The sequence below is a fragment of the Elgaria multicarinata genome, chromosome 1, assembly GCF_023053635.1.
Source record: "Elgaria multicarinata webbii isolate HBS135686 ecotype San Diego chromosome 1, rElgMul1.1.pri, whole genome shotgun sequence".
In the NCBI taxonomy this organism is placed as follows: Eukaryota; Metazoa; Chordata; class Lepidosauria; order Squamata; family Anguidae; genus Elgaria; species Elgaria multicarinata.
The window spans coordinates 205,564,463-205,590,878 of record NC_086171.1 but is presented as its reverse complement, the minus strand read 5'-3'; the positions used below and the strand labels follow the sequence as shown (position 1 = coordinate 205,590,878).

The window sequence follows — 26,416 nt, the reverse complement described above, 5'->3', positions numbered from 1 at the left end:
TATATATATATGTTTTTAATCAGCTAGTTAAGCAAGAAATTCATTAGTTTCCAAGAGGGGTGGTTTCAGTTAACAGAGGGACTGCATAGAATAGTTCACATTAGAGTCAATTAGTAAGAAAAATTGTCAATTTTGGCAAGCGCGCAGGAATCGTTGGCTGACAGACGGGGAAAAGACTGAGCGAGAGACTCTAACACAGACATCTCGTAATGACGACAAAAAAGGTGGGGGAAGGACGGTGACACAAGGCTTGCAAAATGTTCAGTGCAGTTGCACTCTGCAAATCTGGCACTAAAAGGGAGTGTTTATGTGAAGTCAGAGATGGCCCACTTCTATGTTTTCAGAGATCGCTTTATTCCGCAGACAAGAGTTTGGGGACCAGAGTTATATGTTATATTATTATTATTATTATTATTATTATTATTATTATTATTATTATTTCTTACTCGCCTCTCCCTTTAGATCAAGGCGGAGAACAACATTCAGTACAACAATACAATGTAAATCAAATGCATTAAACTGACTAAAAGAGCATATCAAAATGATACAATATTGAAATAACAATTAGGACATCTTTAAAATTCTAAGGTTTAAAATTCAGCTGGATAGGCCTGCTGGAAGAGACTAGTCTTTTCAGCTGTCTTAAACTTGAAGAGAGTATTAATTAAGTTGACGAATCTCCCCTTGAAGACTATCAAAATATTTGGGGCGAGAGTTAATGTAAGGAACTCACTGCTTAAGTTGAATAAAGAAATGATGGAAATGTGTACACACACACACACACACACACATGTTCATTGGTGGTGGTACTGTTATGCAGGTGAAGTTAATGAATGTGCTCAGTAAAATAATAATATGTGTGTTGCTACCTTAACATGTTTCATTATCCTTTTTTTCATTTATACATACTCTCCCTCCTCTGACCCTTGACATTTGCTGATGCTGAATTCCCTGACAGTATCTCGTTGTTTTCCGATATGACCTTAAACACTGCTCTTAGGATGGCATGCAGTGAGTGATATGAGTTATCACGAAAACATTGAAAAAAGGAGTGACGCTGAATCATATTTAAAAAGTCTCAAAATGTCAGAAGTTTTATTTAAAATGCTAGCATTTAAAAAATTTTGTTCAAAATGCTGTCACTTGGCTTAGTGTTGGCAATGATGAAACGCATTGTTAAAATACTTCCTGAGATGAAATTTTGAGGCCTTCATATTTACCGTCTAATTGCAATCCACCGTGTCAGTGGGGTGGAGGTAGCAATAGGGACATATTCTCCAAGCATATCTAGAAGTGGGGTGTAAAATGGATAGTGAAGTTGGTACAGCAGTTGGACAGTTTTAGAATATTGCAGTGGTGCAGGCAAAATCATGTCTTCTTCCTGTCCTGTTCTGTGGCCCCTTGAGGTTCACAGGGGAAGCTGGTAGCATCCAATAGCAATTAGAACAAGGCAAGAAAAAATAGAACCTTGGATAGCTCCAAGTGGGTCCTGCAGGCTAGAATTCTCTCTTACTACAATAGAAGGATGTTGTCTCAGCAGGGAGCAGAGGCCAACTGAAACCTTATGTGGGCTGATAGGACCTGTAGGGTGGTTAGCTCAGCCCCTCCTGGAAGAGGAAATTGCACTGTTAGAGGCCCTCACCTGATTTTGAGGCTTCTGCAAGGCTGGGAAGATGTAAGTTTTGTTGGGGAAACAACCTCTGAGCTAGATGGCACAGCTATGGCCAGGAAGGCCCTGAATAAGGCACTCACTATCCTACCACCAAGTAAGTAGTCTGTGCCTTGTCCTCATCAGAATCCTCTGCTGCACACTGGAAAGCACAAAGGTTTGAGGTCATGATATTTCCCATACCATTATGGTATGCCAAAAAACTATAGGCTACATAGGATGAATTCAAGACAATATATACCTGCCAAGATTCTAAGATCATCCTCAGAGTTCCTTCTTCAGGACCTTCTACCAAAGAAAGTGAGGTAGGCTCCAACAGAAAAGGAGATGGCCTTTTCTGTTGGGGCACCCTGGTTGTGAAATGAGCTTCCTAGAGAGGTTCACCTGGTGCCTATGTTGTGTTCTTTTCAGTGCTAGGTGAAGACCTTATTTTTCCAGGCATTTTAGTCTTTCAAGTTCTACTGTTTTAAATTTATTATTATTATTATTATTATTATTATTATTATTATTATTATTAATTTATATAGCACCATCAATGTACATGGTGCTGTACAGAGTAAAACAGTAAATAGCAAGACCCTGCCGCATAGGCTTACAATCTAATAAAATCATAGTAAAACAATAAGGAGGGGAAGAGAATACAAACAGGTACAGGGTAGGGTAAGCAGGCACTGGGTAGGGTAAAACTAACAGTAGAAAGTAACTGTAGAAGTCTGCACAACATCAAGTTTTAAAAGCTTTAGGAAAAAGAAAAGTTTTTAGTTGAGCTTTAAAAGCTGTGGTTGTTATTGTATTTAAAATGTTATTGTATTTAAAATCTTTAAAAATTTGTTATTGTATTTAAAATCTTTGCATTCCTGCTAGGCTTTATTTTGTTTTGTTTTTTTAAAAAAAATACTGTAGTTTTAAACTTTTATATTATCTCTTACCATGTTGCATTTTATGGATTTAACTGTTGTGAACCACCTGGATAGAATATTGGGCCATATAGAAATGTAATAAGTGACTAAATAAGTCCTGGTTCCTTCTTACGCCAGTGTTACCCCTACTCCTGGAAAAGGTGGTGCTGTTGCCAGGGGAAGTTGTCTTGTGGTCAGCACCTCCAAGATGTCCTTGAGCTTCCAACATTAGCCAAGTAGTATATTAAAGAAACATGATACAGCAGCTTCAACACTGCTCCAGAAAGATCAGAAGGGTTCTTCAATATATTCTAGAAGTGATGCAATATTTTTTTTTTAATGGAGCAATGCTTTAAGGGCCACATCACAGCCTGAGCAGAAGCAAAAGACCTTTGCAGTCAAACACAGCGTCCATACAGTCTTTGCCCAACATTGGTCCTACAATCTCCAGGGAAAAGGAAATGAAAAATGGGATTGATTTTTTTTAAAAAAAACAATGATGTTTTGGAATTGAGTTCCCTCTTTTATAAATCTCTTCTCAAGGCTCCCTCCTCTTCCCTCCCTCCAGCAACTTGTCTGAACTGCATCTCATATTTTCATACCATGAGGAATCACAATGGTGGCTTGGTGGTGGTGGGAATTGTTCTATTTGGAGCTTTTGTTTACATCATCCTTTTGATGTGGTAGAATAAAGCCTTGGTAGATGGCAACAAGAAACAAAAGGTCAAGGGCTCAGATCAAGAAGAGTAAAAACAACACATCATAGGCAGGTAAACTTATATCTCTGTGTTTGTTTTCTTTTATCTGAGAGAAGTGATTTATTAGTGTGTGGGTGGCTCAGTTTTATGAAAGGCAGGCAGCTGGGGGGGGGTTACCTTGGGGTGAGATTTTAATTCATTTTAGGATCTTAACAAAATTAGTGTATTGTCTTTTCATTTCCTTGTATCTTGAGCAAATGAGAGCTCAGTCAAAGTGAACACATGTGTGTGCAAATGGATCTATCTATGATGGGGCAGATAGAACTTCCTTGACCATTGCCACCAGCCTGTTAGCAAGATCTGCTCATCCACATGTACAAGAGACACGATTAGCCTTGTTCAGGTGTGTTTATGTGTAGGGGATGAGCAATGGGTTCATGAGCAATGAATTTCATTTCTTGCAACAGAGACCTGTAAACAGAGGGTTCCTCCAAGGACCTGTATTCACACTGGTGTTTTTTTAAAAACGTATTTACAAATGATCTGGAGTTAGGGGTCAGCAGGAAAGAGTCCAAGTTTGTTGATGACACCAAATTATTTAGGTGGTTAAGAAAGAAAGGGATTGCAATGAACCCCAAACGGATCTCTCCAAACTGAATGAATGGGCATCAAATGGCAAATAAGGTTCAAGTGTATAGTGATGGAAATTGGGTCAGAGGATCCTAAAATATACACTGATGGTTTCTGGTGGTGACTGACAAGGAAAGGGATTTCGGAGTTGTGGTGGATTGCTTGATGGCAACAGCATGCAGTTGCTGTGAAAAGGGGGAATTTCATAATGAGGATCATTAGGAAAGGAATTGAAAATAACCCTGCCAGGATCATAATGCCATTATGCAAATCTATGGTGCAACCACACCTGGAATACTGTGTATAGTCTTGGTTACCACATCTCAAAAGAGATATCGTAGAACTGGAAAAGGTGCAGAAAAGGACAACCAAAACGATCATGGGGATGGAAGAACTCCCCATGAGGAAAGGTTACATTTGGGGCTTTGGAGCTCAAGAGTAAGATGGGACATGATAGACGTGTATAAAACTATGCACAGTGTGGAGAAAGCAGCCAGGTAGGCTTTCTCTTTCTCTCTCAAATTCCCAGAACCTGGGATTGTCTAATAAAGCAAAGGCATGGGAGATTCAGAGCAGATAAAAGAAAATACTTCTTCACACCGGGCATAGTGAGTCAAATTATGGAATTTGCTACCACAAGATGTCATGATGGTCACCCATTTGGATAGCTTTTAAAAGGGGATTAGAAAATTCCATGGAAGATAAGGCTAGTATCAGCGGCTACTATTTATGATATTATCTCCAGTATCAGAGGCAGTATTCCTCTCAATACCAGTTGCTGTGGAACATGGTATTGTTCCAGGTCCAGGCCCAATTCAAAGTGCTGGTATTAACATTTAAAGCCCTAAACGGCTTGGGGCCAGGCTATCTGAGGGAATGCCTCTTCCCATATGTACCTGCCCGGATCCTAAGGTCATCCTCAGGGGTCCTTCTCCGCGAGCCCCTGCCAAAGGAAGTGAGGCAGGTGGGTACCAGGAGGAGGGCCTTCTCTGCTGTGGCACCCCAGCTGTGGAATGAGCTCCCTAAGGAGGTTCGCTTGGCACCTACATTATATACTTTTAGACGCCAGGTGAAGACCTTTTTATTCTCCCAGCATTTTAACAGTCTATAAATAAATTTTAACTTGGTGTTTTAAATTTGTAATTTTGCATTGCTGCTGTTTTTATCTGGTTGAGCTTTTATATTGTATTTTATATGGTTTTATACTGTTGTTTTATACTTTGAATGTTTTTAATTTTTGTGAACAACCCAGACAGCTCCGGCTATTGGGCGGTATAGAAATGTAATAAATAAATAAAATAAATAAATAAATATGGCACGGTGCTGTTGCATTCATGTCCTGTTGCAGGTTTCCTATAGGCACACAGTTGGCCACTGTGGAGACAGAAGAATGGGCTTGATATGCCATTGGTCCGATCCATCATGACACTTCTTATGAGCTCCCAACCCAGTCTCTAGGATTCCCCAAATGGCCAAGCCCCTTTCCCTGGCCCCACCCCCATTTCTTCAAATAACCAGTCATTTGGTGGTTCCCTACCTTGTGTACAGTTGAGCCCCATTCTAAATGGTTGAAATGCCTCTCCTTAGGAAGAGCTTTATTGCTGGTATTTTGCCACGCCCCTTTTGCCTTCAACCCCGTCCACCTTGTCTTCAGCCCTGCCAACCACTGAAAAGTGCCCCCTACCCTCAATAACATCTCTGAAATTGAATTTGGTCCTTGCGACAAAAGAGTTTCAACACACCTTCTAAATATGATAGGTGCATGTCTAAAAGGTGGACATCACTGGCAGTTTCTCTAGGGTGAAGGTTATATTCTATGATTGTCATCTGAGGTCCTCCTCCAGGTGCTTCCTCCAAGGGTGGCAACAAGGAAGAAGGCCTGTTCAGTGGTAGCCCACCTATTATAGAACACTCTGTCCAGTGTGGTTTTCCTGGTGCCAACATTGTCCTTTTGGTGCCAGGTTAAGACTTTTCTCTACTTCCAAACATTTGATAACATTCATAAGATTTTATCTGGAATTGTTATTTCTATTTTTTTAATGTAAATCATAGAATCATAGAATAGTAGAGTTAGAAGGGGCCTATAAGGCCATTGAGCCCAACCAGTTGCTCGATGCAGGAATCCACCTTAAAGCATCCCTGACACATGGCTGTCCAGCTGCATCTTGAATGCTTCTAGCGTGGGAGAGCCCACAAGATCCCCAGGTCAATGGTCATTGTATTAACTCTAGCAGTGCGTGCTTGGACAGAGAGTTTCGTGAAAGCTTAACAGGGGGCAAAAAACACCCGGAGGGATTCCAGGGGGCTGTGAGCAGACAAGCCCAGGAAGTGGAATTTCTAAGGAATATCTGGGTAGCCAGGGCTGGAAAAGAGTCACAGAATAGTCGAGTTCGAAGGAGCCTATAAGGCCATCAAGTCCACCCCCCCCCCTGTTCAATGCAGGAATCTACCTTAAAGCATCCCTGACAGATAGATGTCCAGCTGCACCTTGAAGGCCTTTAGCATGGGAGAGCCCACAAACTCCCTAGGTCACTGGTTTCATTGTCATATGTCTCTAGCATTAAGGAACTTTTTCCTGATGTCCAGCCGGAATCTAGCTTCCTGTAACTTGAGCCCATTATTCTGTGTCCTGCACTCTGGGATGATCGAAAAGAGATCCTGACCCTCCTCTGTGTGGTATTTTATATTATGTTTTCTAGAGGTTATTTACAGTTTTAATCTTTTGTAAACCACCCAGAAAGCTTTGGCTATTGAGCAGTATAAAAATGTAAGAAATCATCATCATCATGAAAAAAAAAAAGTTTACAGATTGTAAAATTCAAGGTGCGACCTACACCGGGTTGCTGCTGCATGCTAGACAGAAGCCTTGGATCTCAGAAGCATGTGAGATTCCTATGACCACTCAAGTGCTGCTGTCAGGGTAGGAGGAGCAAAAGAGGTGATTTTTGCCTCTCTGTCCTCTTTTTAAAACTTTCCCACTAGATGGTCCTCTCCATGGTTGCTCTCAGGAACTAGGCAACCTGTGTGTAGGCACATAATCCCACTATTCAAAGGTGTGTGATAAGGGGGTCTCAGTTACTCAGATCTTCATACATGTGGTTTCATAACAAAGATAGAAGTAACTACTCAATAATCTATTCTGGAGGTGTAATTGTCACGCCTTTGTCTTTGATTAAGCTAGGAAATCCCCACTTTCCTATACACAAATCTATCCAGTAGAAAGTACTTATAAGCAAATCCCCCTGCCCCTAAAAACCCAGGCTTCCACCCCCACCATAGCTTTTCCCCAGAAATACAATATCGTTCAAGCTTTCATAAATGCTGTGAGCTCCAAATTATTCATTGCATAAACCATAGTCCATTCACCACCACCTCCCTTCTTCTTCTTCTGCTTCTTTTTTTTTTTTACAGAATATACCCACGAGCGCCATCAACACATTCAACTGTAAAAATTGCCAGTCAGATGAGAACAGTGTGAGGATTTTTTTTTTTTATCTTAAGTATTGACTGTTCTTCTAGAATATCACTCCATTTTCTCGGGGGGTAATTCAGCACTCTGGTGGTAAATCTGTGACCTCATTTGCATTTTCTAATTGAATTGCTATCAGGTTTCTTGCAAGACTGAACAACCCAAAAAAACACGCACAAAACAACAACACCGAAAACAAAACCCCAAATAAAACCCACCTCGAAGTTTTTACAGTTTTATAACAGCACATGGATTATGCGGAAGGGGGGAAGCTTACTTTATGGGGCTGATTAGTGTGTGTGTGTGTGGGGGGAAACCCAGTGTTGATAATTTATGGTTCATGCAATGCCATAAAACATGTCCTTTAAGATAAGGTGAGCTCCACATTTGAGGATGCCTCAGCAAGGTAGGATCCCTCCTACATCAGTACTCATTTTTAAGAGTTGCCATGTCAGGGCTGGGGCATGAGCAGTATTTTGAGGTGAGCCAGGAACCAAAAAAACCAAGATTATGGCAACCAGCTTGATTGATAACTGGCAAATAGAGGGAGAAATTGTGTAGGCAGTGACAGACTTTGTATTTCTGAGTGCAAAGATTACTGCAGATGCTGACTGCAGCCAGGAAATCAGAAGACGTTTACTTCTTGGGAGGAGAGCAATGACAAATTTCGATGAAATAGTTAAGAGCAAAGATATCACACTGACAACAAAGGTCCGCATAGTTAAAGCAATGGTATTCCCCGTAGTAACCTATGGCTGCGAGAGCTGGACCATAAGGAAAGCTGAGCGAAGGAAGATAGATGCTTTTGAACTGTGGTGTTGGAGGAAAATTCTGAGAGTGCCTTGGACTGCAAGAAGATCAAACCAGTCCATACTCCAGGAAATAAAGCCAGACTGCTCACTTGAGGGAATGGTATTAAAGGCAAAACTGAAGTACTTTGGCCACATAATGAGAAGACAGGATACCCTGGAGAAGAGGCTGATGCTAGGGAAAGTGGAAGGCAAAAGGAAGAGGGGCCGACCAAGGGCAAGATGGAGGGATGATATTCTGGAGGTGACAGACTCGACCTTGGGGGAGCTAGGGGTGGCGACAGCCGACAGAAAGCTCTGGCGTGGGCTGGTCCATGAAGTCACGAAGAGTCGGAAGCGACTGAACGAATAAACAACAACAAGGAACACTGTGGCTAGACTATCCCTGTCCAGGAAGTTGGTAAAAGGTTTTGCCCTTAAAAGGCCATCTAAAATAACTTTAAATACATTTACCTATAAAATAAAAGTTCCTCCAGGCCCATGAGGCCACCTGGGCTTCCAATGATGAAGCCGGATCTGGGAGCATCGCACAGGCTGTGAACTTGCTTTTTCAGGGGGAGGGCAAACCCATCCTAATTATGGGAATTTCATTTGCATTTGTTTAAGAGTAGTACATGCTTTGTTCGCATTCCCGGAATGTGAATACAAGCACAAGCGCACTTTTTAGACCAAGCTCACGGTTCTCAGTCTTGTGTTCACGTTTGCAAAACGCATTCATTAGAAAAAGGTGCACTTTTAAAATGTGCGTTTTTGAGGGAGGAAAACTACTCATTTTCATGCTTCACTCAATAGAAAGGGGGGAGTACACAGTTGGGTACATGCTATTAAAAAATAAACACCTAAATGTACACGTTTCCCATTCGAATAATAAAAACTTGTAAAATGAAACAAGGTGGACTGAGCTTTGGGATGGAACTCAGTGAATTTGAGATGGAACTCTGATTTTTCCATTCCTCTCCAAAATACCGCTTCCCTGGACCCAAGAGCCAAGTTCTCATAGCTGTGCCTCCATTTTGTAAGGATTCAACCTTAGTTTATTCTTATCCAGCCCATTTTGGAATCTACACACTGGTTCAGCACCTGCACAGGCTCACCTGACTGAAAAGACAAAGGGGGAAAATAGGCTGGTGGCTCCTATCATCATCATCATCATCATCATCATCATCATCATCATCATCTGTACACTGCCCCATAGCCAAAACTCTCTGGGAGGTTTACATCAGATTAAAACATTTTAAAACAATATACAACAATTAAAAACCACAAAAACATACAATATACACATTCAAACCCTGTGAGGTGGGTTGGGCTGAGAGTCTGTGATTGGCCCAAAGTCACCCAGTGGGTTTCCATGGCTGAGTGAGGACTACAACCCGGATCTCCTGACTCCCAGTCCAACACTTTAGCCACTACACCACATTTGCTCTTGATGTTGAATGTAGCATTCCAGTAGGTTCATGTTGGGAAAGGTGTTCTGTCAAGTATTGTGGTCCCAATCCATGTAAGGCTTTATAGGTTAAAACCAGCACCTTGAATCGGGCTCGGAAATGTACAGGCAGCTAATGCAAGCGGGCCAGAGTAGGTCTTATATGTTCAAACCTTCTGGCCCGATATCAATCTGGCTGCTGCATTTTGCACAAGCCGCAGTTTCTGAACCTCTTTCAAAGGCAGCCCTATGTAGAGCGCAGTGCAGTAATCTAATTTGGAGGTTACCAGAGCTTAGACAGCTGAAGCCAGCTTGTCCCTGTCCAGAAAGGGGCATAGCTGGGCCACCAACTGAAGTTGGTAGAAGGCACACCGTGCCACCGAGGCCACCTAGGAGAACCCTCAAGCTATGAACCTGCTCCTTCAGGGGGAGTGTAACCCCATCCAGAACAGGTTGAACACCCTCCATCCGTGAATCCACTCAGGGTTTCAGTCCTAACCAGTCAGAATTCTAAAAGAGCTATGCAAGATGCTTCACATAGTAGAGTTCTGACCGGAGCTTTCCAAGGAGCTGTTCAAGGTGAATGCACACGGAGTTCTGACTGGTTTGGATCGAAACCCAGTGCACATTCACCACCCCACTGACATCGGAGTCACCAGCCTCTGCTGTCTCTGAATGGGTAATTCGACTCAAAGATGAGAAGAAAAACCGGAGGGGGGAACCAGCTCTATGCACAAAGCACTTTGGAATAGTTCTACGCTCTGTAGAAAAATCAGTAGCTGTTTGGTGTGAGTGTGTTTGTTTTAGTTCTATCAGATTGTGTTTTTTTTCCTTTTGGGCAATTTCCAGATCTATTTCCCTTTAGAGATATGTTAGGGTCAGCACTTGAAAAGCACTGGGATTCTGACTCGATAATGTTGGGTGTTACTGTTGCTTTGATATCCTTCAAATAATCCCGTGAACCTACTTATTTATTTTGCAAACCGACTCTTGTTTTGCTCCTAAAAGCAGGAAGCTTTAAATAAAGCAGAAGTTCAGACTCCCACTATGATGACACACAATAATACAGTCCGTGACCTTGTCATTAGTCTTGTTTGCCTCTTGTTTTTTTCACCCTCCAACTATACACTAATAAGGTTTTAAAGGAAAGAATGATATGAATTTTAAAAAGCCACAGTTCTCTCCATCTTGAACCAGAGTTCAACTTGTATTAATATTATACGGATTTCCAGTCAAATATTTTACTAAAGTTGAAATGCATCACAGCTGGTATTCATTTGCAGGGCTGGGGAGAAATGTTCAGTAGCTCACAGGAGACCACAGTGTGATCTGTATTCCTGACGCAAAACGGGCTGAAATTTGCAGGGCATGGAACACTCCAGCTCAGACCCCCAAAGCATCAAAATATGCCCATGCCTTTGATATTGACTTGCACAACTATTCCTAGTTATGCAGTCATTTTGGTGACTACGGGGGCATGTCTAGACCTCCTGGGATTCCGGGAGGGAGCGGGGAGGATCTCGTGGTATTCTGTTCACGACATCCTCCCCTTTGGACAGAGAGTGCGCACCACGTCCCGGAAGGAACAAGGGATGTCGCGTCCGCCATTTTTATTATTATTATTGATGAGCGCATGAGCGCTCCAACGATAAGGTTAGTTTTTTTTAAAAAAATAATAATAATCCTGCTTCCCCCACCCCACCCCCCATGGGCACAAAGCACCTAAAGAGTTCGTGCCGCATGCCCGGTTCCTAGCTCCTCGCGTTTACCCACGAGGAACCAGGACGAAACTGGGACAGCTGCCCATACCTCCCATGGTCTTGGGACATCCCAAGACCATGGGGAAAGTCGGGATTAAAGCCGTCCCAGTTATCCTGAGGAAATGGAGGGATCATCCCTCCCTGCCCCCCAGGATCCCCTGTGCATCATGTGGACGCACAGGGATGATCCCGGGGCGATCCCTGGGATAAGGTATAGTGTAGACGTGCCCCTGGTCTTTCAACCCATAGAGTCTAGACTAGGTGAAAGCAACCTGGTGCTTATAGATGTCTTTGATTACAACTCCCATAAACCCTAGCCAACATGGTGAATGGTCAGGAATACTGGGAGTTGTAGTCTAACAACCAAATTTCCTATGCTTGGACTAGACCAAACTGGTCTGCTCTGTAGAGTACAGATCAAATTCCAGCAAACGCTCACATCAGTGGGAGACTCTGGTCCCATTCATGATTAGACTGTATCCTAGGCGTCCCTCCAAGAAAGTGCCCAGGGCCATCTAGCTCAAAGTGGGAAAGATTCCACTGGGTTTGTTTCTGGGCCAAGTCAAAACGTGGCTTTTTATCAAAGCCTCTGAGGGCTAAATTTGCCTAAAGTTTCACATACGTTTAATTGTTTTTACTGTTTTAGATTTTTTACTGGTATGAGCTTCTTAATGGTTTAATACTTTTTTTTATTACTGGTTTAATTTTTTTAAGCTGTGCAAATTATTTATTGTTTTACATTGCTTGAATTTATTTTATATGTATGCTGCCCTGAGATCCCTATAATATAGGGCAGCAAATAAATGTTTAAATAAATAAATAAATAAATAAATAAATAAGTTGCCATTGATCGCCTTCTCCTCCAGGAATTTATCTAACCCCTTCAAAGCCATCCAAATTCGTGGGCATCACTACATCTTGTGGTAGCGAATTCCATAGTTTAACTATGTGCTGTGGGAAGAAGTCCTTCCTTTCATCTGTCCTGAATCTCCCACCGATCTGCTTCATGGGATGACCCTGGGCTCTAGTATTTTGAGAGAGGGAGAAACTACGCCATGCACAATTACTTGTCTTACCTGAGTTATTTAAGAAGGCATGGGTGAGCAAAAATGACTTCCCCTGGCACCCAAAAGACCACAAAGATGGTACCAGGAGAACCTCTCTGGGAAGGCAGTTCCATGACAGGAAAGCCGCTACAGAAAAGGACCTCTCCTTCTTCAGTAATACTGCCAGGGGTAAAGTGGCCCTGGTAGCACATAGCCAGCAGGACAGTCTTGATTTTTAAAGTTACAGTAGAGTTCAGGAGTGCTGCAAAGTAAAGCTGCAGTTGCACCTTGAAGTAATTGTTCAGTCATTGGCTTTTCATAGAATCATAGAATCATAGAATAGCAGAGTTGGAAGGGGCCTATAAGGCCATCGAGTCCAACCCCCTGCTCAATGCAGGAATCCACCTTAAAGCATCCCTGACAGATGGTTGTCCAGCTGCCTCTTGAAGGTCTCTAGTGTGGGAGAGGCCACAACCTCACCAGGCAACTGATTCCATTGTCGTACTGCTCTAACAAACAGGAAGTTTTTCCTGATGTCCCGCTGGAATCTGGCTTCCTTTAACTTGAGCCCATTATTCCGTGTCCTGCACTCTGGGAGGATTGAGAAGAGATCCTGGCCCTCCTCTGTGTGACAACCTTTTAAGTATTTGAAGAGTGCTATCATGTCTCCCCTCAATCTTCTCTTCTCCAGGCTAAACATGCCCAGTACTTTCAGTCTCTCTTCATAGGACTTTGTTTCCAGACCCCTGATCATCCTGGCTTGTCTGTGTCCTTCTTGAATTGTGGAGCCCAGAACAGAACACAATACTCTAGATGAGGCCTAACCAGGGCTGAATAGAGAGGAACCAGTACCTCACGTGATTTGGAAGCTATACTTCTATTAATGCAGCCCAAAATAGCATTTGCCTTTCTTGCAGCCATATCGCACTGTTGGCTCATATTCAGCTTGCAATCTACAACAATTCCAAGATCCTTCTTGTTTGTAGTATTGCTGAGCCAAGTATCCCCCATCTTGTAACTGTGCATTTGGTTTCTATTTCCTAAATGTAGAACTTGGCATTTATCCCTATTAAATTTCATCCTGTTGTTTTCAGCCCAGCGCTCCAGCCTATCAAGATCACTTTGAAGTTTGTTTCTGTCTTCCAGGGTATTAGCTATCCCACCCAATTTGGTGTCAATTTCCTTAAGATCACGAGGAAGGAGTCCGCTAAAAATTTTTTTTAAGTGTCCCTCCATCCCTACAGTTTTCCATCTCTAGATAATAAATCTTCAGGTCAAAAACCTTTTTTTGATAACAAATGGCATTTCTATAAAGCTACAGGGCCAAACACAGGGGTCAATGAAAGAAATTTAGTGTGATGGAAAGCTTTGCCAAAGAGCCCCAGGTTATTATTCAGTTCTCATCTGTGGAAGCAGAGGTGGAGTTTGGGCCAGCCCAATAGGCCTGGAAGAGGCACTTGGCTACAGAGGCGCTAGAAGTATTGGAGAATTTCAGCTTCCTTTCCCTTCCCATTTGTCTGAAGGCTGTATCTCAACCAAAGGGGGCAATAAATCTCCACAAAAGAAGACGTGAAGGCAGGTTCATGTGAAAAATTCCCCCCAGTTCACCAAAGTTCAATCCAAAGGATGATCAAGTAGCCTTTTAAGAATAAAGAAGAACCCACTCAAAAGTCAATTCTCCCCTTTAGCAACATTAACTTGAAAGCCTGCACGTAGGGAATAGAATTCATGGCCGGAGAATTATTCACAAGGGTCTCACTACTATAAGTTGCAGTTCCTGTTTGGAAAAGCCTGTCCGTCTGATACACTGATATTTATTTATTATTGATATCTCCTGCCTGCCCCATCAGGAAGTTGAAGCCATTCTGATGATGATGATGATGATGATGATGATGATGATGATGATGATAATGATTAAAAATTCTTAGACACCTTCCCCCCCCCAAAAAAAAAGACTCAACGTGATGTACTACAGACATTAAAACTGAGGGCATGTCTAGATAAGGGGGGTGGAGGGGAGGATCTCATGATAGGATGATAGCAAGATCCTCCTCCTCAGTCTACACGCAGCACGTGACGTCCCAGGAGGATGGAGAGCGTCGCACCCACCATTTTGGTTTCTTTTTTCTTTTTTTAATGAAGATGAGCGCTGGAGTGCTCGAACAAAAGCGTTTGTTTGTTTGTTTTAAAAAGGTACTCTCGCTCTCCCCCACCCCCGATGGGCACGGAAGAGCTCCATGCCCGGGTCCTCGCGGTTACTTGCGAGGCACCAGGACGAAAACAGGACGCCTGGCCACACCTCCCGCCATCTCAGGATCATTCCAGGACCGTGGAAAAAACCAGGATTAAAGGGTAGGTTGATATCCCGGGGAAAGGGAGGGATCAACCCTCCCTGCTCCTGAGATCCCCTGTGCATCATATGGACACACAGGGATGATCCTGGCACAGTCCCCGGGATATCGCCCCGTATAGCCGTACCCAAGAACGCAAAACAATGATCCATTAAATACTAAAAGACAATGCCCTACATAAAGCCGCTACTGTATTAGTGGCAACCACAGGGAAAACACTCAGTTAACGCATTAAAAAAGACCATCATGTGGCATCAAATGGCAGGCACTAGAGGAAAGATTGCACATGGTACTAAAAAGATGACAAGTTGGCACCAGGCAGGCCTAGTTGGGGAGAGCATTCCATGCAAGAACTAAAAAACAAAAACCCTATCCTGCTCTAGACTGAGTCCTGGCTCGTTGCAAGCACAAACAGAGAGCTAGGCAGGCAGATAGGGTTCAGTCCAAAGTTTGGACATGGTGCTATATAAATAAATAAATAAATAAATAATAATAATAATAATAGTCAGAACACAGTCAGTCAGTGAAGATCAGGCAACAACAGGCATGGTCAGAGTAACAAACAGAAGGTCAAGCACAGTGAACCCATCAGGTATAGGGTGACCATATGGAAAGGAGGACAGGGCCCCTGTATCTTTAACAGTTGCATAGAAAAGGGAATTTCAGCAGGTGTCATTTGTATATATGGAGAACCTGGTGAAATTCCCTCCTCATCGCAACAGTTAAAGCTGCAGGAGCTATACTAGAGTGACCAGATTTAAAAGAGGGCAGGGCACCTGCAGCTTTAACTGTTGGGATGAAGAGGAAATTTCACGTGGTTCTCCTTATATACAAATGACACCTGCTGAAATTCCCTTTTCAATATAACTGTTAAAGATACAGGAGCCCTGTCCTCCTTTTCATAGGGTCACCCTAATCAGGTACATTACTTGATACAGAAACCAGGTCAAGAAAAAGTCCAAGGATCAGTAGCACAGAACATCCAAGGCAAGGCACGGGAAGCAAGGTAGCCAATATTGGAACTGGCAGAGGCAATGAGATTCATCACACAGGGGGAAATCGTGTTTCTCCGCTGTGGCACCCCGGCTGTGGAACGAGCTCCCCTGAGAGGTCCGCCTGGCGCCTACACTGTATTCTTTTCATCGCCAGCTGAAGAACTTTTTATTTTCTCAGTATTTTAACATCTAAATTTAAACTTCGCTGTTTTAATTCTGTATTTTAATCCTATATCAATTTCTGCTGTGTGGTTTTATCATCGAATCATAGAATAGCAGAGTTGGAAGGGGCCTACAAGGCCATCAAGTCCAACCCCCTGCCCACCCTAAAGCATCCCTGACAGATGGTTGTCCAGCTGCCTCTTGAATGACTCTAGTGTGGGAGAGCCCACAACCTCCCTAGGTAACTGATTCCATTGTCGTACTGCTCTAACAGTCAGGAAGTTTTTCCTGATGTCCAGCTGGAATCTGGCTTCTTTTAACTTGAGCCCGTTGTTCCTTGTCCTGCACTCTGTAAGGATTGAGAAGAGATCCTGACCCTCCTCTGTGTGACAACCTTTTAAGTATTTGAAGAGTGCTATCATGTCTCCCCTCCATCTTCTCTTCTCCAGGCTAAACATGCCCAGTTCTTTCAGTCTCTCTTCATAGGGCTTTGTTTCCAGACCCCTGATCATCCTGGTTGCTTGCCTCTGAACACGTTGTGCTTTTTATATTGTATTTTGTATTTGGGTTTTTAGCTTGTTGGATGTTTTATTATGTTCCTAATGGTTTTAATTTTTGTGAACCGCCCAGAGAGCTTCAGCTATTGGGCGGTATAAAAATGTAATAAATAAATAAATAAATAAATAAATAAATAAATAAATATCCTTACCGTCGCTTCTCCTCTTTGGAAAGAGGAAGTAAACAACGTGCACGTGGCCCATTCAGTGGGCCATTTTGATCACGCTGCTTCTCCTGCACACAGCAGGAGACAGTGGCAACTTCCATCTTTAAAAATAACTCTGACTTACTGGGGTGTTTTCTTGTCACGCGAAGGAGGCTCGAAGGGGCGGGAGGCAGACGACGTCATGGGAGGGACCCGCAAAAATCCATGAATGCCCAGTAATGAGTGTGCAATAAACCGCTCATCTGATGGATGCCTGCCCAAGGGCCTCTACTTCCCTTACTCGGCTTCGTCCTTTTTCTTCTGCTGCCCCTTACGCCTGGAACGCTCTTCCAGAACACTTGAGAACTACAAACTCAATCACAGCTTTTAAAACTCAGCTAAAAACTTTTCTGTTCCCTATAGCTTTTAAATATTGAGTTTGTTCTGACCCTATACTGTCAGCTTCACCCTACCCGGTGCCTGTTTACACTTCCCTGTGCCTGTTTGCATTCTCTTTCCCTCCTTATTGTTTACTACAACTTTATTAGATTGTAAGCCTATGCGGCAGGGTCTTGCTATTTACTGTGTAATCTGTACAGCACCATGTACATTGATGGTGCTATATAAATAATAATAATAATAATAATAATAATAATGGAGCTCATTGTTTCCAGCAGCTCTCAAGTTACCAGTGTGAGCTGATTATTATTATTATTTTATTATTATTATTTATTTATATAGCACAGCTCTCAAGTTACCAGTGCTCAGCTGCTTCTCATCAGAGGCTTGTCAGATGTCCTCCTCATGAGAAAGACCCAACTCATGGATATTCCTTTTCAGTAGGCGACCATTCCTTCGCCTGGCAACCATTCTCTCGTGCACTTTAAGGCACCAACGTTCTCAGGAGCTAATGTGACGAATGGATTTTAGGTTGGGTTTGTGAACGATCCCAAATAGGAGCAATGTGTGTTTGCCTACATGCTGCTTAGGCTCTGAAAATTCTCCTTTTCTTTTAAAACCTTTCTTTACTACCAATAAAAGTTACTTTCTCTCTCCGCCTATCTCCTCCTCAACTTGCCATAATCACCCCCTCCTCCATCTCTCTTTCTCTTCAATAGAGTTGCCAGCTTTACGACCTTGCGAGGGGAACTTCAGCCTACGTTCTTCCTCTCCTTAATGTATACACAGGCACCGTAACCTTTGTCTGAAATGTAACAATTACGGTACAATGTAAAAGAGATATGCGCCGGCATGTCCTTGGATGTAACGGAATTGTAAATAAGCTGATTGCCTCTGAGTTAATAAAATATATTGATGTCAATGGGATATATCGAAAGAGCAGGATGGCAGAGGCAAAGTCACAACCCTAAGTGAATTGCCCTGGCTCTGGTGGGAGAAGGGAGGTGAATGTGGTGGCCTCGAAGATATGCTCCAGGCACCCTAAATTCCCTGAACAGGTCACCAAGGTGCCAAATGTTCTCGATAACATCAGTCAAAAGCTGCCTAACACCTAAACCAGCCTTGGGAACTACCGGGGAGTCAAGAACTGCTGTCAGGAGATGCTGTCAATCCATCAAAACAAAGCATTCCAGCCCAGGACTGAACATGATGTATTATAAACCAAGAGCACCCCAGCCACTCCCCTGTGGCCATAAGCCCCAATGAGGAACCAAGGGTATAAAACCCCTGTGCTCTCTTTGCTCTGGAGGTCTGTGGCATTTTTCTTGGATGGTTCCAGGTGCATCTGATAACACTACCTAGGGTGACCCTATGAAAAGGAGGACAGGGCTCCTGTATCTTTAAGAGTTGTATTGAAAAGGGAATTTCAGCAGGTATCATATGGAGAAGGAAAGGAAAGGAACCTCTCATGCAAGCACTGAGTCATTACTGACTCTTGGAGGGACGCCAGCTTTCGCTGACGTTTCCTTGGCAGGTCTTATAGCAGGGTGGTTTGCCGTTGCCTTCCCCGACTGTTATTACCTTTCCCCCAGCTAACTGGGTACTCATTTTACTGACCTTGGGAGGATGGAGTCAACCCGAGCCGGCTGCCTGAAACCAGCTTCCGCTGGGATCAAACTCAGGCCGTGGGGAGAGTTTCGGCTGCAGTAACTGCTGCTTTACCGCTCTGCGCCACACGAGAACGTGGTGAAATTTCCTCTTCATCACAACAGTTAAAGCTGCAGGTGCCCTGCCCTCTTTTAAGTCTGGTCACTCTAGTATAGCTCCTACAGCTTTAACTGTTGGGATGAAGAGGGCATTTCACCAGGTTCTCCATATATACAAATGACAATTGCTGAAATTCCCTTTTCTATGCAACTGTTAAAGATACAGGAGCCCTGTCCTTCTTTTCATAGGGTCACCCTAACACTACCTCCATCCAAACTTTTTCCGGTGCTGGCTTCCTCTTTAGCTAGAAGGTGAGTTATTTGAAAACCTGTGAGTATGTTGTGGGTGGATTTTGTGGATGGACTTCATTGTCCAGGGCAAAGATAGGGTGGGCCGTCTTGCTTCTGTCATACTGCACAATTGCTATACATCAGTTGGAGGATCAGGGGAGTGCCAATCTTTTTGGCATGAATCCTTCTTGCCTCCAGGTGAGCAGGATCCAAAAAGACCCCATCCCGAGACTCAGCTGGCAGAGATTGTGTACCCCAACAGAGACAACTGGATAAAACAGTGCCACGATAACCAGGAGACAAGAAGCTCCTTAGGAGCCATACTACCAACTGAGGGGCAAGGAAGAGGTTGTTTCTGGCATGAATCACTGGTGCGCCTACAGTAGAAAAGGGTTCCACATCTCCAGGACAGTCACCAAGAATGCTTCTCTATGCTTTTACTTTATTGATAGCAGGGTTGATTCAAACATTTCGTGGTCCTTTCTGGATTGCATCCTGGCTATGAAATGAGCTCCCTAGAGAGAGTCACCTGGCGCCTACATTGTCCTCTTTCTGGCACCAGGTGAAGACCTTTTTATTTTCCACGGAATTTTCGCATTCTAGTCCTTTAGCTCTGCTGTTTTAATTAGGGGTGGACAAACTCACCCATATCCACCCCCTTGGACACTCACCTCATTGTTGCTGCCATCTGACCGTGGTCGTCGGGCTGTGCGAGCTTCTTCTGAGGATCAGTTTAATGATCTGTCCGGCCCCGCTGCTGAAATTGCGCATTTCCCTCTGCTGCATCAGTGGGGCCTTTTCAGCCGCCATTGACGCAATGGGGCAACTGAGCAATTTCTGGAGCCTCCATTGTGTGGGTCCATGCTTGCACTGCAGGCGCCCAACTGGGTTCAGGGGCAATGTCAGACTCCGGGCGCTTGAGACCTCCCTATATTTGTTACTGCATTTTAAATCTGTATTGCTGCTAGAGTCACAGAATCATAGAATAGCAGAGTTGGAAGGGGCCTACAAGGCCATCGAGTCCAACTCCCTGCTCAATGCAGGAATCCACCCTAAAGCATCCCTGACAGATGGCTGTCCAGCTGTCAATGGAACCAGTTACCTAGGGAGGTTGTGGCCTGGGAGAGGCCACAACTTCCCTAAGCAACTGGTTCCATTGTCGTACTGCTCTAACAGTCAGGGAGTTTTTCCTGATGTCCAGCCGGAATCTGACTTCCTGTAACTTGAGCCCGTTATTCTATGTCCTGCAGTCTAGCATGATCAAGAAGAGATCCTGGCCCTCCTCTGTGTGACAACCCTTCAAGCTAGGTTTTCTTCTGGATGTACTTTTAGACTGTAGTTTGAAGCTTTCATATTTGACATTGTTTTTATGCTGAACTCATGGTTTTATTTTTTGTGACCCGCCCAGAGAGCTTTGGCAATTGTGCAACGTAGAAATGTGTAAAATGAATGAATACTGTTTCCAAATTAAAACAAACAAATACAACAACTCGGTTCATGAAAAGCTAGCATTTCAGGGGGATGAGTTTTAGTTTCCTTTCTAATGGTAAAGGGAGTTTATTTCTGCTAACATGGGGGACCTTTCAAATGTACGATTCTCAAACCCTCAGTCTAAAGTAGAACATTCCAGACAAGACTGTAAACATGCTCCATTTCTACACATTTTAATGGGCCATTAGAGTTTGCAAAGGTGTATAACAACCGAAGAGGTCCCTTGAGTAACAAGACATTCTGGGCTGGAGGCCAAAATCCTAAAACTTTGAGCATCGCCCAGAAGATAACAAGCAAATTCTAGAAAAGTGGCACAACATGCTGCACATCAATCCACCTGACGCAGGACATAGTCAATAGTGTGTCACAGAGAATGTCTCTATATTTGAAATTTTAATGGATCCGCATGCTCCCAGCGTAAGGAAGTAAAACCAAGAAGAGCTTTCAGGCTTTTCAATGCTTGATTGGTTATTATTATTGTTATTAGCATTATTATTACCATTATCATTATTTTTACCTTGTGTCCCTTGTGTTGTGTTTTCTCTCCCACCAGTAACCTGACCATTGTTTCCCATCTCTTTTGGGCCTGGTGGTCCCATGCTGTCACCATAAATATGGTCTGCTCCGAGGGGATCTGCACCTGTGTGGTGGTGTAGATAGTTCCATCGGTCCTCACCTTGAAGTCCACGTTGTCGGTTTCGTACCGGACTCCCTTGCTCTCCGAGCAGCCGCTCAATTTCACTGCAAAGGGAGGCAAAAGAGAGAAGGGTGACTATCGCGACTGCTATTATGGCATCAGCTTGCCTGGCACTTCACCCCCTAACACAAGCAAGGAAAAATAAGACAGGCCCCTGCTGTGAGGACCTGACAAGCTAAACGTTGACATTAGAGAAGGAAAGGGGGGAAGGCAGGGGGAGGAAAGGGAAAGAAATGAGGAATCCATGCGAGTACGTGCCGGTGCATACCCTTGGCTTCATCTGCCTTGCCATGACGGCTAATGCCATAGCTAGATGAGGACTTATCCCGGGGATCGCCTTGGGACCATCCCTGTGCGTCCGCATGATGCACAGGGCATCCCGGAAGCAGAGAGGGATGATCCCGCCATTTCCCCGGGATTTTGCCCTAGCCTTGCAGCCCGGTTTTTCCACGGTCCTGGGCTGATCCCGAGACCATGGAACATGTGGCTGGGTGTCGTGGTTTGTCCCAGTTACTCGCGAGGAGCCAGGAACCACACACCAGCTGCAGAGCTACTCAGGAGCTCTGTGTCCATCGGGGATGGGGGTGGGGGGAGCGGGGATTTTTTTTTTTTAAAAAAAAAACTACCCTTGAGCGCACAAGCGCTCGTGCACTTCTTCTGTGCGTTTTTTAAAAAGAAAATGGCGGGCGCGATGTCCTCTCCCTCCGAGGTCGTCATGTGCTGCATGTAAACACGGGGAGATCTCGCAACAAAAACATCACGAGATACTCACCCCTCCGTCACGCTAGACCAGGTAGGTCTAGCTGAGGCCTGTGTCGTAGACTGATGTGGTGTAGTAGTTAGCACTGCATGCCTAAAGGTTGGGTGAACTCACCTATGTCTGATTCTTTGGAGCCGCCCCCCCCGCCCCTGCTTAGCCCCGCCCATCGGGCAGAGCAAGCTTCTTGTGAAGCTTGGTGAGGCCTGACCAGTGCTCAGCCGCTGTCCGCCCTCGCTCCAGAAATTACATATTTCCCCCATTGGGTAAATGGTGTCCATAAAGCCTCCATTTATGCGCGAGTAAAAATGAGAGTGCTCCGGACAGCTGCTGACTGCTCATTGGGCTTTGCAGGCACTTGGAGTGTGGGTCCATGAATGTGCTGCGGGTGTCTGACTGGGTCTGGGATGGGGCGGATGCAGGGGAGTCTGTTAGTCTCCCGGATGCCCACCACTTCTCTATGCATGTTAGACTCAGAAGCCTCCTATGGAGTCTACACGGGTGCCTGTGCCCAGGCCCAGCTGAATTCTCCTCTGCTGCAGCTAAAAGTCGCCCCCTTCCCTGTGCCCCAGACTCCCCAGCATTATCACATCGCCTGGGCAACCTGTGCTCCTCGGCAGGCTGCAGGAGTGTGATGGTGATGGGAAGGAGGGTGCCTGCTCTCTATCCTCCCCGTCACAGTCATGCTCCTCCAGCCCCCCAGCCAGCTGTTCGGGGACAATGGGGCATAAGAAAGGTAATCCTTGTACGCCCTCCCCCCCCCGAACTGCACTCATTCTGCCTTCCCACTTCCCATCTGATCAGTGCAGGAGACCTGTCCTCTTGACAAGATACAAAAGAGGGAAGGGTTCCTGCAGCTTTAACTGTTGTGATGAAGAAGGGATTTCACCAGGTGCTGCATGCATACAAAGGATACCTGCTGAAACACTCGTTTGTTCATGGGTTGTGAATTCTTTTGTATCTTGGTCAAGAGGGCAGGGCTCCTGCAACTTTAACTGTTGTGATGAAGAGGGGATTTCACCAGGTGCTGCATGCATACAAAGGACACCTGCTGAAATCCCTGTTTGTTGTTGGGTTGTGAATTCTTTTGTATCTGGTCAAGAGGGCAGGGCTCCTGCAGCTTTAACTGTTGTGATGAAGAGGGGATTTCACCAGGTGCTGCATGCATACAAATGATACCTGGGGGGATTCCACAAGTCGTACTGAGGGCGCTTCCATCGGAGAGCTCGGCCGAAGAAGGCGGGCTCCACCCTGCCTTCTTCCGCCGAGCTCTCCGACCCGGCCAGCGAGGAGGGAGGTGGGTGGTGGCGGTGGCGGCAAGGACGCCTCTTCCTTGTCTCTTTGCCAGGCAAGTACACGATCACTTTGGGGTCGCACTGGGGTCGCATGGAAGCGCCCTCAGTACGACGTGTGGAATCCCCCCTGCTGAAATTCCCTTTTCTATACAACTGTTCAAGATACAGGAAACCTGTCCTCCTTTCCATAGGGTCACCCTACATAGAAGGACAGTACACTGAGCAGGATATACCGCTATGAAAGGGGTATGAAAGGGGTATATGGAATGTGTCATCAGGCCCCAACAGTTGTCAGAGCATTTCAGTTGTCAGTGCATTTAAAGCAGTAGTGTCGATCCTGTCTATGACTGGTATTCAAGGCCCAGACTTTAATTTCTAACACTGCACTCGAAGTCTCAAACAAACATGAAGGAAATTACATAACTGTTTCTCCGACCTTTCAAGGAAGCTCTTGAACTTTACTGCCATTCCCTGGGAAACCGCTAACGGCTATTTTTAAAGCACTTTCTAAAGTTTCATTACATCTGAGAGGCAGCCGAACCCCATTGCTATGAGTGGATTTCTCCCCTGTCTCCATTATCTTTTGAATACGACGGGACACTGTTAGCCACACAGCCGGCCTCCCATTTCTTCAAGACTCCAGCCATCTCCCAAGTAGAAGCAATGCTTGTGCACACTTTATTGGAAACTTAAATGTCCACAAGCATTCCGCCATCCGATTATTATTATTATTATTATTATTATTCACAGAATAATTAAAAAGATTAAAAGTAAACCCTTCTATCCAACTCAAGATGCATGCAAGCAAGACTCAAACCATTTGATTGTAGAAACCCCAATAGTGTGTGTGTGTGTGTGTGTGTGTATTATACACACACACACACACACACACACAATACATACAACACAAATATCAGTAAAGATCAAATAATAATATCACAATAGCTCAAGGTACAACCAGAATAAAACCTAGCAGCAATGCAGAGTCTTAAAATATAGATTTAAAACAGCAGAGTTAAAAGACTAGGATGCAAAAATGCTTTGGAAAAGGAGGCTAAGGGGAGAAATGATAGAGGGGTAGAACATGATGCATGGTATGGAGAATGTGGATAGGGTGACATTTTTCTCCTTCTCCCATCCCATGAAGCTGACTGGTGGGAGATTCAGGACAAATAAAAAGAAGAACTTCTTCACACAGCACATAGTTAAACTATGGAATTCATTACCACAAGATGTAGTGATGGCCACCAGTTTGGTTGGCTTGAAAAGGGAGTTGGATAAATTCCTGAAGGAGAAGGCTATCAATGGCCACTAGTCCTGATGGCGACCTGCTACCTCCAGTATTTGAGGCAATAAGCCTGTGTGCACCAGTTGCTGGGGAACATGGGTGGGAGGGTGCTGTTGCATCATGTCCTGCTTGTTCATCCCTGGCCGGCAGCTGGTTTTGGCCACTGTGTGAACACAGTGTTGGACCAGATGGATCCTTGGTCTGATCCAGATGTACTTATGTTCTTAAAATGCTAAAATGCCTGGGGAAATAAAAAGCTCTTCCTTTGGTGCTGAAAGGAGTATAATGTAGGTGCCAGGCAAGCCTCTTTATGGAGCTCATTCCACAATTGGGGTGCCACAGCAGAAAATACCATCTTCTTGGTAACCACCCACTTTGCTTCCTTTGGCAGAGGCTTGTGTAGAAGGGCACCTAAACGTTATCTTGGGTTCCAGGCAGGTACATATGGGAGAAGACTTCGGCATTTTGAATCTGGCCTGGAATCAGAGTGGTGGTCAGTGCAGCTGGAAGAGTACTGGCACAACATGATCTTGTTGGCCAGTTCCTGTTAATGATCTCCCTGCCCTGTTTTGGACCAGCTGAATTTCTGGACTTTAATAGGGTAAAATATTAATAGGGTGAAGAAGACCTCAGACAGCACATTTATTTGACCCTACATACACACACACACACACCACATTTGGAACTGTCACCTTCGGAAATGTAAATTATGCGGCAAGCCAACGTTTGGCTGATAAAAAAAAGAAAAAAATGGATGACATTAGTGAGGTTTTTTTTGTTAGTTCTTTTTAATGGGGGTATCTATGCAATTACAGTGGGAGGATTAGATTTTAAGCAATTTCACTGTCACAGCTCCCTTGATTTAATTACTGTTTATTCCAAAACCCAGGGGGAAAGGTGTCTTGCTGTTTTGTTTCACAGAGTGAATTCCACCCACCTCGGCCTGCATTTTCACCTTTTTATTGCCATTTGGCATGTGGAAAATATCTTCGGTGTCCGCTACATGTGAAGTGTCGCAGACTTGACATTTCCCCCGCTCAATCAATACCTCCCACCGCAGAGACTTAGAGAGAGAGAGAGAGATTTGTATGGATAGGAGAAATAGCCACTGGGACCCCATTCTAAACTTGTTCATTTAGGAAACAGGATATTACCATTAAATTATCTGCCATATCTTTGCAACATTTTAAACACCAGTTACAAAATCAAACCCCTGTATTTGCTGATTGGCCTGAAGAGCTTCCAAAATCAAGTGCATGAGGAAAGGACCCCACACAACCAGTTCCTGTAAGCCCCGAGGCTGATTCACATTTGCATTTTAAGCACTTGAAGCATCATTAATCATTCCCTCTAACAGCAAGCTTCAGTGTTAGGTGCCGACTGTATTAGAGCTAAAACAGAGGATGATCAGGAAGAAGAGGGAGATATCAACTTGGTTGGGGGGGGGGAGAGAAATAACCCCCTCCCTTTGAAAAAACTAAGGGAGCACTTCCTCTCCAAAAAACACACACACACTCAAAAAAAACAAGCCCAATGAGGCCTTATATTCAGCGGTCATGGAAGGCTGCGTTGCAGTTGAAAATGAAATCTGGGAAGCCCAGGAATAGGGGAGGTGGTGGACTAGAGAATCCCTGGGGGAGGGCACGGCTGGCCTGAATCCCTGAGCAGGAGCACTTCAGTTAGGAGGTGAAGATACGCTGCAACGTTTAGTCACCGTTTCCATTTTTAATCAAATAACAGCAATAGTAATATCATCAAGCATTTACATAGGGCTGTAAAGTGATCAAAGCATGCTACTCACATTACCTTGGACTTATTGCAAAAAAAATCCTCTAAGGCTCTTGGGTAATGTTATCTCTTTTTTGTTGGGGCGGT

At 44.3% G+C, this 26,416-nt stretch overlaps 1 protein-coding gene across 1 annotated transcript in view; it reads right to left on the bottom strand.

The window, feature by feature from the left end:
- CDH4 (cadherin 4) overlaps positions 1-26,416 on the bottom strand; it is a 1,028,403-nt gene that overhangs the window by 402,588 nt on the left and 599,399 nt on the right. Inside the window, exon 3 of the mRNA XM_063146852.1 lies at positions 21,022-21,245. Coding sequence (XP_063002922.1) covers positions 21,022-21,245 — 224 coding nt within the window. The remainder of the gene's footprint in view (positions 1-21,021; positions 21,246-26,416) is intronic.